Raw genomic sequence first — 15,156 nt, 5'->3', positions numbered from 1 at the left:
TTCCTGCTTCACACTTTCCATTGTGTCATTCCCCCCTCCTTATTTCACTCATCGTAAAAAGTCAGATTCTTGCAATGGCCTCTTCCCACCTTGCTGTCTGTATCCCTCACTGTCTCACTCCACTCCAGCCGTGCTGGCTTCCCTATCTGTTCCTTGAACAGGCAGGCTTCTCCCTTCGGGCTTTTGCACTTACTGTTTCTTCTCCCGGTAATGTTCTTCCCCTAGAAATCCAGTTTTGATTCAGTTGTCTCAGTATTTGAAGTGCCTGTCCTGACAGCTCTTTGAAAAACTGTAGTCGCTCCTCCCCCTGCAGAGGTCGTCCTCTTCACCTCCTCATCTTTTTCCCCAATGTGACTTGTCTTCTAATGTACTATTGAATTTATTTCTTCATTATGTTTATAGTCTGTTTCACTCAGTAGCATGTTGCCTTCACAGGGGCGGGGATTTTTGTCTGCCTTGTTTACTGTTTTCTCCCCTGCACGAAGAAGAGTGCCTTGTACATGATAGATGTTCCACACATATTTGTTGAAGGAACAGTGTTGTACAAAAGGACTCCTCCTTACAATATTCCTAAGCAGAGAGTAGCAAGAAGAATGTGGAAAACGAGTGTTTTTGTCATTGTCGGAAATCTTGTGCTAGGTCTTTACTTTCCGTGTGACTGCTTTCCAGTCTGAAGAGCCAGGAGCCAGGACTGTCTACTTCCTGGGAGACTCTGGGCCAGTTAGCAAAGAAGAGTTTACCCAGGGGACAAAGTCTCCCAGAAAGGATCTGTTTCTTAGATTCCTTGGATGTACAGAAGACACGGAATCAATAGGAATGCTTTCTCAATCACTGTAACGTAACACGGTTCTCATTCCCACTGTTACTTTTGGTACCATTGCTCAAACTGATGAAAAACAGATTCTTTCAGGGCACCAAACGCCCCCAATAAAATTTTAATGTGACTTGGATTTCTCAAAGGTTCTTGTTTTATAGATGAGTGTGTCTCCCACTAGTCTTCAAAAGTGAACATAGCCAGTGGGACTATCTAAAAATATCGTTATTGAGTAAAACAATAACTAAAAACAACCCGGCAACACAGAAACACATCAAAATTGTGTTCGTATAAATATCACATAGACAGTTCAAGTTGGACCATTTCTAGAAGCCCATCTAGCCTTCAGAGTATTAACTACAGTTCTTACAAATTACCGTCAGAGGCATTTAAACCTCAAACTGTAGCTGAAATTCTGCCCTGTGCATGCTGCTTCTCGGTAGCTATAGTGCGTGCATCATCGCTGGATTCACATTATTGTCACATAGCTCCTAGTAAGTGTTAGTGAGGGGAGTGCAGGAATGTCATTTCAGCAGAGTGAAAAGAGGTTGGGGAAACAGAGCTCGCTTCACATATTTGAAGAACCTTTACTATGGAAGACAAAACTTAATTCTAGAGAGGACTAGATAATTTTTGAGGTCTCTTCTGATGCTGAGATTTATGATTCTGTGAATATTTTCTGTATCTTCTGCCATTTTATTTTTTGCCATTTTATTTTATTTTATTTTAATTTTTTTTGTGGTACGCGGGCCTGTCACTGTTGTGGCCTCTCCCGTTGAGGAGCACAGGCTCCGGACACGCAGGCTCAGCGGCCATGGCTCACGGGCCCAGCCGCTCCGCAGCATGTGGGATCTTCCCGGACCGGGGCATGAACCCGTGTCCCCTGCATCGGCAGGCAGACTCCCAACCACTGCGCCACCAGGGAAGCCCCCTCTGCCATTTTAAATGTTCACTTCTTGATGGTTGAAGACATGACTTAAGATTTTCAAAGTGAGTAATTGCTATGACTTAAGATCTTTTCCTTCATGTTTATTACAGAGGTTCCAGAAACTTCAGCACTTGCAGTGCAGAAGACTTTGAGAAGTTAACTTTAAATAAAGGTGGAAACTGCCTTCTTAATATTCCAAAGCCTGATGAAGCTTACAGCGCTCCTTTCTGTGGTAATAAATTGGTGGACCCTGGGGAAGAGTGTGACTGTGGTACTCCAAAGGTCAGTTTAATGTGTGATGTTTGCTTTGCGAAGTTACCTTGGGATTTGCAAAAGAATAAAATAGCTCGCTTTGGGCAACTCTAGCATAGGAGCTAAAGTAAAATTTAGTGGCAAAATGAAGATTGGTATTTTGCTTGTGGGGATAATGTTCCTGGGATTGATCATCCCCTCCTTCCTAGAGCATAACCAATGGTGTCATCTGTTTCGGTGTCCAGGAAAGCACCGTGTTTATTCTTCTGTCTTTTTGCTACCGTCTACCATTTCTGTTATGGTTACTGAGTCATTTATTTATTTTAAAGAACGAATCAGTTTTTCTCTTGGCTGTTTACTTAGAAGCTTTTACTATTCTGGCACTACCATTGCAGAAACATTTATTCAGTTGACCTCATTTTAATAATAAATTGAAGTTGGCCCATTGTCCAGAGTTCTTCATTAACAAAGTTCTTGCTACTCAAATTAACATTCTCCCTTTAGTAAGCTTCAGTTCACCTACCGCTCTCTGGCTTTCTCACACCTGTTACCCACACTTACTGCCATAAGTCTGTGCCCATCTTTATTCTTCTTCTATATCTCAGCCGTTCTCTTCTCAAAATGGCCTACTTAAGACTTCCTAGACAAGGCTTAGGAGGAAAAAAAGTTTTAATTAAATTTCAAAAATTAAAAAAATTTAAATTTTAAAGAAATTGGTTCAATTGTATGTAAACTTTACTATATTCTCAATCTTTTCCACAAGTGCTGCTTCTTCTCCCTTACCTGACCACACATCCCTGGCTTTTGCCAGAAGGCTGTACGTTCTAGAAAGGCAGTATGTTTTTTTGTTTTTGTTTTTGTTTTCTGCAGGGGAGGGGCGCGCCTCTTGGCTTGTGAGATCTCAGTTTCCCAACCAGGGGTCTAACCTGGGCCCTCGGCAGTGAGAGCACAGGGTCCTAGCCACTGGGCCACCAGGGAATTGCCAGGCAGTATGTATTTTATGACGAAATTGTCATGGGCCTTCATTGCACTATTGCTGCATGTCAGCAGCCTCTGCTAAATGTTTTCCATGGTATGATCCTCACAATAACTCTAGGAGGTTGATATTTCTTTATATTCTCATTTTCAAGTGAGGAAAATAAAGCCTAATGAGGTTATGTTTAGTCTCTAAATTAATGTTATACTGTTAGGATGACCAAGCTCTTCTTTCCAGGCATTCTCCTAAAATATTATATATGTTTTGATTTCTCCTGACTGTTTACTTCATTATCGAACTAATTGAAATAGTCTATATTTGCTTCTCGAGCTTTTGCACTACAAATTACTCTTGAAAAAAGTACCTCTTCCCCCTCAAATATCACAGGTGTTTTTCTTGGTATAAAAGTTTCAAATAGCAAGCACAAGCAAAATTTCCCTTTATTTCTCCCATACATTTTTTCACTTCCTTCTGCAGTGGTAATCATTCTTATAAGTTTAGTGTGTTTCTTTATAGATTTTATTCTATGCATTTATATACCTATATACAGTATGTACATTTGTACCATAGTTGGGTTTGTTTTAGGATTTTATTTTTTTACATAAATGAAATCCGACTTAATACATTGCATGCAGAGGTTTTTTTCCTATTAATATATCCTACAGATTTTTTCCATGTCATTATGTTATTTACACATAATCCTTTAATCTGCTGATTAGTATTTCAGTATAAGGATATACTGTGATTTATTTCACCATACTCTCATTAAAGGACATTTACTCACTGTAGTTAGTATTTTTCTGTTGCAAACAGTACATCCTTGTATATGCTCCATGTATGTGTGTGTGTGTGTGTGTGTGCATACATACATATACAAGTATTTCTCTAAGATAATTACATAAAGGTAGAATTATTGAATTGCAAAGTATGCGTGTTTTTAATTTTATTAGAGACTACCAAATTTCCTACAAAAAGGCTGTGTCAGTTTGCACTTTTACCAACAGTATGTCATGGCATTTAGTGTCCCCCATAGTTTTGTTAACTGAGCAAGGTACAAGTTTTACTCGTGTTTTAAGATTATCATCATATAGCCCCTCTATAATTTTTTCTAGCATTTTTGTAATTACAGTTTTTTGTTAGCTCTATAATTGGTGTGGGGGCGTCATGTGGAATGAGCTAGAGAATTAACTTTTACCCATTAATTGTCAGTTGTTGCAAAACCATTTAAAATGGTACTTTCACCATAAACAAAATTCCTGTATACATAGTCTATTTCTGGATTCTCTTTTCTTTTATAAAGCCATCTGTCTGTCTTGCACAGTAGTTGTGAAAAAAAATTAACATCTGTATTGAAGTATAGTTGAATACAGTGTCAAAAAAAAAACACCCCAAATTCGGACTTAGATAAGAAAAGGCTTTATCCAGAAGAAAGACTATTGTAGTAGGGTGAACACACTGACCTCAGACATCTGGAAGCGTCTCAAAATCAAACAAAAAGGTTTTTCTTTTATAGGGTAAATGTGGGAGCAAACAGAGATAAGCAGAATCTTTTATGGGGAAGCTGGATAAGCAGGGGAGAAAAGCCAGTGAGGTCTGATAGGAAGTTGTCTTTTGGTCAGCTGATTGCCAGGAGAAGCTGGGAAGGGGTGGGGATACTTGTTGCCTTTTTTTTTGTGGAGACAAACAGAGTTCAAGGGCCTATATAGGAAAGAGAGAAGGCTCACTAAAGTTTGGTTGAGACAAAGCAAAGGGTAAGAAACAGGCAATTATAAACACTTGTCAACAATGAACTGCACCCATTTAACACATACAAGTTAGGTTTTGATACCTGTTTGCATATGTGAAACATATGTTTTTGTGCTTTTGGTGTTACATCTAAGAAATCTTTGCCTAGTCCAAGATTGCAAATGTTTTCTCCTAGAAGCTTTATCATTTTAGGTTTTTTTAAAAAATAAATTTTTTTCTGTTTTATTTATTTATTTTTGGTTGCATTAGGTCTTTGTTGCTGCACACAGGATTTCTCTAGTTGTGGCGAGGGGGGGCTACTCTTCGTTGCAGTGCACAGTCTTCTCATTGCGGTGTCTTCTCTTGTTGCGGAGCACAGGCTCCAGGCGCGCGGGCTTTGCTAGTTGTGGCACGTGGGCTCAGTAGTTGTGGCTCACGGGCTCTAGAGCACAGGCTTAGTAGTTGTGGCGCATGGGCTTTGTTGCTCCATGGCATGTGGGATCTTCCTGGACCAGGGCTCGAACCTGTGTCCCCTGCATTGGCAGGTGGATTCTTAACCACTGTGCCACCAGGGGAGTCCATTGTTTTAGGTTTTACATTTAGGTTTATGATACATTTTGACTTAATTTTTTGTACGGTGCAAGGTATAGATCATTTTTCAAATTTTCAGATTTTTATTATGGAATTATTATAAACTGACAGACCATTGCAAAAACAGTCCAAAGAGTCCTATGTACTTTTTGCCCAGTTTCCCCCAAAGGGTGACAAATTATACAGTGATAGTGCAGTATAAAAACCAGGACACTGACATTGGTATGTTAACTAGATTACAGACTTTATTCAGCTTTTACCATTTTAACCTGCATTGGTGTGTGTGTGTGTGTGTGAACTTTTATGCAGTTTTATCCCATATATAGATTTATGTAACCACCACCTCAATTAAAATACAGAACTGTTCCATCACCACAAAAGAACACCCTCCTGCTACCTTGTTGTAATTACACCCACCCTGACTCCAGCCCTTATCCCTGCCCCTGGCTTCCATCTGTGGTTTTGCCATTTCAATAATGTTTGCCATTTCAATAATAAATAGAGGGACTTCCCTGGTGGTCCAGTGGTTAGGACTTTGCCTTCCAATGAAGGGGGTGTGGGTTCAGTCCCTGGTCAGGGAGTTAAGATTCCACATGCCTCTGGCCAAAAAACCAAAGCATAAAACAGAAGCAATGTTGTAACAAATTCAATAAAGACTTAAAAGAAATAATAATAAATGGAGGGACTTCCCTGGTGGTCCAGTGGTAAAGAATCCGCCTTACAATGCAGGGGACACAGGTTCGATCCCTGGTCAGGGAACTAAGATCCCACATGCCTTGGGGCAACTAAGTCCGTGCGCCACAAACAATGAGCTCACGCGCCTCAACTAGAGAGCCCGCGTGCTGCAAACTACAGAGCCCAAGTGGCTGGAGCCACAACTAGAGAAGAGAAAACCCACATGCCACAACTAGAGAGAAGCTCGAGAGCTGCAATTAAGAGCCTGCACGCCGCAACAAAAGATCCCGCATGCCTCAATGAAGACCCCACGTGCCGCAACTAAGACCCGACACAGCCAAAAATAAATAAATAAATCTTTAAAAATAATAATAATAAATGGAATCATACAACATATAACCTTTTGAGACTGACTTTTTTTCACTAAGCGTAATGCCTTTGAGGTCAGTCTAGGTTGTTGCATGTGTTAATATTTTTTTAATTTTTTATTAGTGAGTAACAGTCCATTGTATGGATATTACTTCAGAGATTTGGAATAATGTTTAGGCTGGTATTTCCAGCAGCTCAAAGGGCCTATCTGAAGTTTGTTTAACCATTCACCCATTAAAGGATATCTAGATTGTTTCTAACATTTTGCTATTATGAATAAAGCTGCCATGAATTATAGTCCACTCTTTATCATCAGAGAATTAAAGAAAAATATGGTCTTCATGAGTAAACATATGAAGAATCTCAGCAGAGAAATGTATAATAAAGAACCAAATGGAAATTATAGAACTAAAAAATCTAATAAATGAAAGATTCACTGGGTAGAATTAATAGCAGATTAAGATGGCATAAAAAGAGTCAGTGAACATGCAGTAGAACAAAAGAAATAATCCAATCTAAAGAAAAAAGAAGAAAGATTAAAGAAAAATGAACAGAGCATCCATCAGGGACACGTAGGCAATATCAAAGAGCCTAATGTAATTATAAGTGAAATCCCAAGAGGAGAGTGAGAACGAGATGGGAAAAGTGTTCAAAGAAATAATGGCTGGAAATTTCCCATATTTAACAGAAAATGTTAAGTTACAATTCTAAAACACTAAGGAAAGCCAAATCAGAATCATTACTAAGAACGATTATAGGCACATTGTAATCAAAGTGTTGAGATAAGCAGAAAATAATGCAAGAAGTCAGAAGAAAATGGGGAACGAATGTATACATGGCATCTGATTTTGGGAGCAGAAGACAGTAGAACAGCACATTTATGGTTCTGAAAGGAAGAAACCGTCAGCCTAGAATTCTGCAACACAGGAAAATAAATATTCTTCAAAAATTAAAGCTTATAGCCCCTGCCCCCTTCTCTCCTCCTCCTCCTTTCTCCTGTCTTCTTCTTTCCCCCTCTCCTTTCTCCTTCCCTTCTCAAACAATTCATACCTGAAGACATTAGTTGGGACATAGGAGAGTAGATGTCCCTGGGTGGAAGGTTCGGAGCAGGGGTAGGGAGCCATGGTGGGCCAAAGTGGGGTGAGAGAAGCCAAGCAAGATAAAAAGGATGGCCACATGGGTGGAAATCCACCCAACAGAGAAGTCAGACCCTGAGCATGAAGAGAAGTGCATTTATGGATGCTTAATTTCCTGTGATCATTAAACACACTGTTATAAACTGAATGTTTGTGTCCCCCAAATTCATATGTTGAAGCCCTAACCCCCAAGTATGTCTGTATTTGGAGAAGGGACCTCTAGGAAAGTAATTAAGGTTAAATGAGGTCATAAGGGTGGGCCTTGATCTGATAGGATTAGAGTCCTTATAAAAAAGAGACACTGAAGGGTTTGCTTGCTTTCTCTCTGAACACATGCACTGAAGAAAGGCCATGTGAGCACACAGCAAGAAGGCAGCTGTCTGCAAGCCAAGGAAGAGAGTCTGTGCCAGAAACTGAATTGGCTGGAACTTTGATCTTGGGCCTCTAGCCTTCAGAGCTGACGTAATAAATTTCTTTTGTTTAAGTCATTAGTCTACGGTATCTTGTTCTGGCAATCCCAGCAGACTAAGACACATACTTTCTGTGATTTCAGTCCTTTGAAATATGTTGAGACCTAGATAATAGCTAAAGAGTCACTGATAAATCCAGAAGGACAGTAAGGGACTGTTTCCAGAGAGTAACTGTTACAGTCAGGTTAGAAGGAAGCGTAGGTCTAAGATAAGAATTTTATTAATGAATATTGATGACAATAATTTATTTCTTTATTGACAGTCATTTTCTCTTCACAGGAATGTGAATTGGACCCTTGTTGTGAAGGAAGTACTTGTAAACTTAAATCATCTGCTGAATGTGCCTATGGCGACTGTTGTCAAGACTGTTGGGTAGGGAATTCCTCCGTATTTGGAAAAAATAGAAAAAGGAAAAATATGCATATATCAAAATTAGTTTTCTCTGATCTGTAAGAGAGCACTATTTTTATTACATGATTACATGAAAAGTTTTATGAAACTTGTTTGCAGTTTTGTGTCATGTTCTTTTATGACAAATGGTCTAAAGAGATTTTTTTTCTTAAGTAAAAACATTTTTTTTTTCTGATTTAAGAGTGATCTATGTTTTTCATTAAAAATTCAACAATAGAAAGTAGACACTGAAAGACCCTCTATCATTTTACCCTCTTCAGGTAGCCATTGTTTGATAATTTGTTAGTCACTTTTTCCTATGTAAGTGTGAGTATGAGTGTGTGTGTAGGTGTGTGTCTGTGTGAAAGTGGGTAAACATGGGTATACATATTTTTACTATGTACTTTTTTCAGTAAGATACCATGGAGTTTCTTCCATTCATGTAGTTCTACAAGGTTATATAGTTAGTATTCCTTTGTATGGCTGTACCATGATTTCTTTATCTGGTCTACTAATGATGGACATTTAGATAGCTTCCAATATTTGCTTATAAGTGGAATTGTTGGGACAGAGTATGCATATGAAAATTTTTGACACACATTTTATATACCTTCTACAAATGTGCCAGTCTGTAATTGCCAGTCTAATCAATACACTGATTACTGTACAGTGTACAGTATAGATTACATCATGTAAGCACTATTTTTGTTTCCTCGTACTGACATTGGTTGCTAGCCAGTGTTACGATCCAGGTTAGTTTGATAGTTGTAAAGTGCTTTTATATCTTAGTTTAATTTGCATTTCTTTTTGTTATCAATGAGGCTATGCTTTCTCATTTTCCATGTTTCATGACTTTTATGAATAGCCTATTACGGGCCTTTGTTCATTTTTCTATAGGGTTATTTAATCTTTTGTTTTTGTTAGAACTTTTTATAGATATAAATATTGTGGTTTCCAGTTTGATTAATTTGTGGGAATTTTCCTGATATTCCTGTTCAATTTCAATCCTATTACCCTAGTTCCTTCCAGGAGGTACTTTGTGCCGAGGAAAAACCAATGAATGTGATGTTCCAGAATATTGCAACGGTTCTTCTCAGTTCTGTCAGCCAGATGTTTTTATTCAGAATGGATACCCTTGCCAGAATAACAGAGCCTATTGTTACAATGGCATGTGCCAATATTATGATGCTCAGTGTCAAGTCATCTTTGGCTCAAGTAAGATATGTTATTTATATTGATTGCTGTGATTTTATTTTTTTGTTTTAGTTTTTGTTAAAAATGGAAAGCAAGCATTATTGCTAAAATTGAAATTCTCCCGTTTCCTCTCTCCTATCATGTCCCCCTCTTTCCTTCTCTGTAGGCAGTCATGGTCATGAATTTGATGTGTCCAAGTTCAGTTGGTGATTTTTGTTTTTATCATACTTTCTCACCTCTCTATCCTGTGTATATTAACATTATATGTATACATATATATATACACAGTATTGTATTCTAGCTTTAATAAATTCATGTAAATAGTATGGGGACATACATATGGGTCTTCTATTTTTATTGTTCACTCAAAATGTTTTTGCAATCCATCTGTATTGCTGTATTTAGATCATAGAGCATTAGAGTATTCTATTATAGAAATGGAATCCATTCTTTTCCTAGTAGTATTTAATATATATTTTATTGTGTCTCCTTTTAAATATTTCATTTTTATCAAAGTTATACATACAGTAGATTAAAGAGCCACATCATTCACAAGATTTTATGAAAAAGTAAAGTGTGCCTCCACATAATAGCCCCATCCCTTAAGGCAACCATTTTTACCTTTTCTTGCTGGTTTCTAGCCGATTATTTTGTTACTTGCTCCAGGTCTTTAGATAATTTCTTGGTAATGCTACTTTTGGATTTTTCCATTCTAGGTATTAACTGTTAATTTTTCACTGCAGAGGATGAGAATTTAATTTCTTACCTTCTCTTCTCTCAACACTTGTCAGCTCTCATCCTACTCATGCTCATTTTTCATTCTCCATCCTCTTAATATGGATTAATTGTAATTTTAGGTAGAGCAGTGTTGACTGCTGTGATGTTGTGATTTATAACAAACCAAAAAAAATTGGTCTTTGTCCAGTTCCTGGCATGAGCTCCTGAAACCCTTGGAATTTCCCAAGTGATGAGAGCTGTAAAAGTGTCTTTTGTTATGTCAATGAAGTGACTTTTGGAAAGCCCCTCAGTGACATAAGGATGGGGCTGGTTGCCAGGGACCTAACCCTGTGATTAGCAGTTGGAACTTTCGGTTCCCCTACCTCTGGGACTGGAGACTGCTGTACTCACAAGTGGCCAGTGATTTAATCAATCATGTCTATGTAATGAAGCCTCCATGAAAACCCAAAAGGACAGGGTTTGGAGAGCTTCTGGCTTGGTGAACAAGTGGAGATGCAGGAAGTGTCACACTTGGCAGGGCCTGGAACCTCCAAGCCCCTTTCTCTATATCTTGCCCTATGCTGTTCCTGAGTTATATTCTTTGATAATACACCAGTAATCTAGTGAGTAAAATGTTTCTCTGAGTTCTGTGAGCCACTCTAGCAAATTAATCAAACCCAAGGAGGGGGTCATGGCAACCTTGATCAGATGGGGTCGGAGGAGAGAAGACTAAGCATGAAATGGGGCTTCCTTTGTGTTAGTCAGGTCATGGGATACAGTGGTAGAGATCTGTGAACTTCTGATATATTTTGCAGGAATGGACAGGTTACTGCAGACCAAAAAAGTACTTACAGATAGGCATTTTAGAGAAGCAAATGCTATTATTTAGCAAGTATATTATCGTTGTAGAGGCCTGCAAAAAAGTCTAGGACGACCGAAGGAAACACATTATTGGGGGCGGGGGGGCTTGTTATTAATTTAGTCACTTTTTCCTAATATAAATGTGAGTGTGAGCATGTGCTTTGCTAGAGTTATTGCTGTGTGACGTTTATCCTGTGCAAGTATTCTGCATCCATTTTCAGATTACTTGATCCTCCACGTCTTTTTTCTTCCAACTCCTTTCACCGCATATCCATTTTCTTGTAAACTGAACAACGTAGTATCAGGTGTGTAAGACAGACACATGAATTTCCATTATTAGATAGAATGTACTGCCATTTTGGCTTCAAAATATTTACAAGTAAAATATTTTTAGGAATATATGATTAAGTGGAAAAATCAAACATTAAGTGGTACATATATAAAATATAAGAAAACAAGAATGGATTGATACTTATTAGCTGTCATGGCTATTTGTCAATGTAATTAATACCTAAATTAAGCAACCATATATGGTAAGTTAAAAAAAAAAATACCTGGAAGTGTTTTCACCAACCCTCCCAGCCTGATCTAACCAGGGGTGCAGTAGACCTGTGTTTGAGAGCAATGAGAATTAATATGCTGAAAGTGCTACCATACTGTGCATGTTTTTTAATTTCATCATGCTTAATATAAACTTATTTATTTATTTCTGGCTACGTTGGGTCTTTGTTGCTGCGCGTGGGCTTTCTCTAGTTGCAGTGAGCGGGGGCTACTCTTCATTGCGTGTGCAGACTTCTCCTTGTGGTGGCTTCTTTTGTTGTGGAGCACGGGCTCTAGGCACTTGGGCTTCAGTGGTTGTGGCTCGCGGGCTCAGTAGTTGTGGCTCGCGGGCTTAGTTGCTCCGCAGCATGTGGGATCTTCCCGGACCAGGGCTTGAACCCATGTCCCCTGCATTGGCAGGTGGATTCTTAGCCACTGCACCACCAGGGAAGTCCCATCATGGTTAATAATTTCATCTTGTTTAATGACACTTCTTTGAGGACTTGAGTGCTCGAGTCCAGGCTAACTTTTAAGTACCATCTAAGCTTTATTTTCACATTTTGGTGTTAATTATAAAGTGTGGAACCAAATGTTTTATCTGTAGGCCCTGAAACCTTTTCAGAGGTGTTGAGGCAGTTTATCCAGGCGTATGGACTGTCGTAGGGAATACTTTTATTTCTGAATTTAATTGCCATAACTTAAAAAAATTTTTTTTAATTTTAATCTTATTGGAGTATAGTTGATTTACAATGTTGTGTTAGTTTCAGGTGTACAAAAAAAATTTTTTTTTTGATGTTACAGAAGCCAAGGCTGCTCCAAGGGATTGTTTCATTGATGTGAATTCCAAAGGTGACAGATTCGGCAATTGTGGTTTTTCTGGCAATGAATACAAGAAGTGTGCCACTGGGTAAGTGGAGGCAAGAGTATAAAAGATTATGAAAGGTTGTAAGATCAGCCATCTTTAGTATCTTTTACAGCTCCTTGTGACTGCCGACTTTCTCCCCCTTAAACATCTAACTTTTTAAATTTAACAATTTTGTAAAACATGACTTCAGAGAGGTTCTGAAGAGGAAGGGGAAAATTATTCATACCTTTTGACAGTACCTGTCTAAAATATAATGATGTTTAGAAGGTTACTTTTGTTTATCCTGTTCTACAATAAGAAGCCCAAGTAAACACTCTTCTCCCTCTTCCTTTCATTAAAAGATTATGCTGCTAAATCCATACGTAGAGGTATCTGCAGAATTAATTCTGGACGTTATCATTTTCTTCTGGCTCTATATAATTTGAAAGCGACAAATTAAAAGCCGGCTTTGTTTCTATAACATTTGCACATTGTAAAAAAATTAATATTATTACAAAAATGTAATCAAAAGTCATCCATAATCTCTGTCTGTATGTATTCACTAATTTCAGTGTATGTCTTCCTTTTTTTTGTTGTTTCTGTACACTATACATACACACACTAACATTTTGTATAATTGGAATTATTCTATAATACTGTGCTTCTCTTCTACTCACTTCACCTCCTACTCTGCCAGTTAGGCTAAGCAACTGAGGTAAAACAATGCTTACTAAGAAGAAATAACAACCGTGACCTCCATGTTCCGAAATCCAACAGACATCTTTAGGTCTTCATGCTTCTGGACCTTTCAGTAGCATTCAACTATGTTCACCATTTTCTCCTTGAAGGAACCCCTTTCCTTGGCTTTTGTGTAGAATGTTCTTCTAGTATTTTTTTTCTGTTTCCGGATGCTCCTTTAATGTATTTATTTGTAGGCTCATCTTTCTCTACTGAGCCATTAAATGTGAAATACTTCAGCTCTACTGGTCTACATGTCGTCCTCTGCTACAGGGCCTTGGCACGTGCTGTTCCTTCTGCCTGACATGCTCTCCTCTCTCTGCCGTTTTAAGTACTTCTCTATGAAAGACTTCCTCAACTTCCTTAACAGGGTCAGATGTCCCTCTTATAGATGTTCTTAATGCTGTGTGCTTTTATTTTTTTAACGTTAGCCAAATTATGTTGTTCTGATTCTTTGCAAATTAGTTATCCACATAAAGTATACTTCACAGGATATTTAGAATATACCTTTCTTGATATATAAAACAGAGTAGGTTGAAGGAAGTTAGAAAAACAAGAAAGTATTTCAAAAGAGGGTATGAACATAACTGTTTTGACTACCCTGTACAGTCTCAAAACTAGTTGTAGATATAAGTTCTCTTGCATTTATATAGCACTCTTTTTCTGGGGAAGTCAAACTATTATTCTTAATAAATTTTTAGTATATTTAAATTGCATGGGAAGGTTTTATGTCCAAACCATTGCTTTAGCAAGAATAATCACTTAAAAGTGATACTGCCTTAGAAAAGATATTGGGTCGGCCAAAAAGTTTGTTTGGTTTTAAGTACAAATAAAAGACACATTTTAAATTTTCACGAAGAACTTTATTGAACAACATATTCACTGACAGAATGAACTTTTTGTCCAATCCAATAGGTAGTGTAATAGGTAATTTTCCAGATAAAGGGAAGGTCAGATACAAAACCAGTTATAGGCACAGCATTTTCAAGATTCTTTTATGGTGTTTAGAAAAGACCAAGGAGGGCTCTGTCCTGCACTTGGAGGAATTGGACCCATCTTGGCTAACATGATTAGGCTAAATCAAAATGAGAAAAGTAGCAATTTGAAAGTTGAAGGAAGGATGAACTGGTTAAAAAGTTGTATGTTTCTCTTTCATTGAATTTGATGTGTTGTATTTTCCTTATTGTTCAGTTCATAATTTCTAAGTTACACTGTGATTTCTCCTTTGACTCATGTGTTATTAAAAGTGTATTGCTAATTTCCAAATATTTGGGAATATTCTGGTTATCTGTTTTTGATTTCTAGTTTAATTCCATTGAAAACATACTCTCTATGATTTCAGTTCTTTTCAATTTATTGAGATTTGAATTAGTGTCCAGCATATGGTCTATTTTGGTGAATGTTCCATGTTCAATTAAAAAGAAAAGTGTATCTTACTGTTGTTGGATATATTATTCTATAAATGTCAAGTTAATTAATGGTCTTGTTCAAATCTTGTATATTTTGTGTGTGTGTGTGTTTATCTGTTTGCACTTCAGTTTCTGAGAGAGGTGTGTTAAAATCCCCAGCTGTGATTATGACGTTGTCTATTTCTCCTTTTAGTTCTATAAATTTTTGCTGTATGTGTTTTGAAGTGTGTTCTTCAGTGCTTATGTTATTAGGTGCATACACATTTAGGATTGTTATGTCTTCTGGAAGAACTGATCCATTCACTACTACCAAATTTAATACTTCGGAATTTTTTTTTTTGTAGTATTTGTCTCATAAAACATCTCATTTGTTTAAGTGACCATCTGGTTACCACCCTTGTCACTACACTGTAAAGTCCGTTCTGTGTTTAACATAGTGCCTGGCACATTGTCATAGTAAGTGCCTATTAACTGTTTGTTGAATGAATGAAGGAACAGATGATATATCTAATGGGTGGAATTAGTGT

The 15,156-nt window shown here is 37.7% G+C and overlaps 1 protein-coding gene across 1 annotated transcript in view; it reads left to right on the top strand.

Moving 5' to 3' along the window:
* ADAM9 (ADAM metallopeptidase domain 9) overlaps positions 1-15,156 on the top strand; it is a 103,931-nt gene that overhangs the window by 50,437 nt on the left and 38,338 nt on the right. The window contains exons 12-15 of the mRNA XM_007469771.1: positions 1,853-2,024; positions 8,216-8,308; positions 9,346-9,541; positions 12,440-12,545. Coding sequence (XP_007469833.1) covers positions 1,853-2,024; positions 8,216-8,308; positions 9,346-9,541; positions 12,440-12,545 — 567 coding nt within the window. The remainder of the gene's footprint in view (positions 1-1,852; positions 2,025-8,215; positions 8,309-9,345; positions 9,542-12,439; positions 12,546-15,156) is intronic.

Source organism: Lipotes vexillifer, unplaced genomic scaffold, assembly GCF_000442215.2.
Source record: "Lipotes vexillifer unplaced genomic scaffold, Lipotes_vexillifer_v1.1 scaffold1383, whole genome shotgun sequence".
NCBI classification, from domain to species: Eukaryota; Metazoa; Chordata; class Mammalia; order Artiodactyla; family Lipotidae; genus Lipotes; species Lipotes vexillifer.
This window is presented reverse-complemented; position numbering and strand designations above follow the sequence as displayed.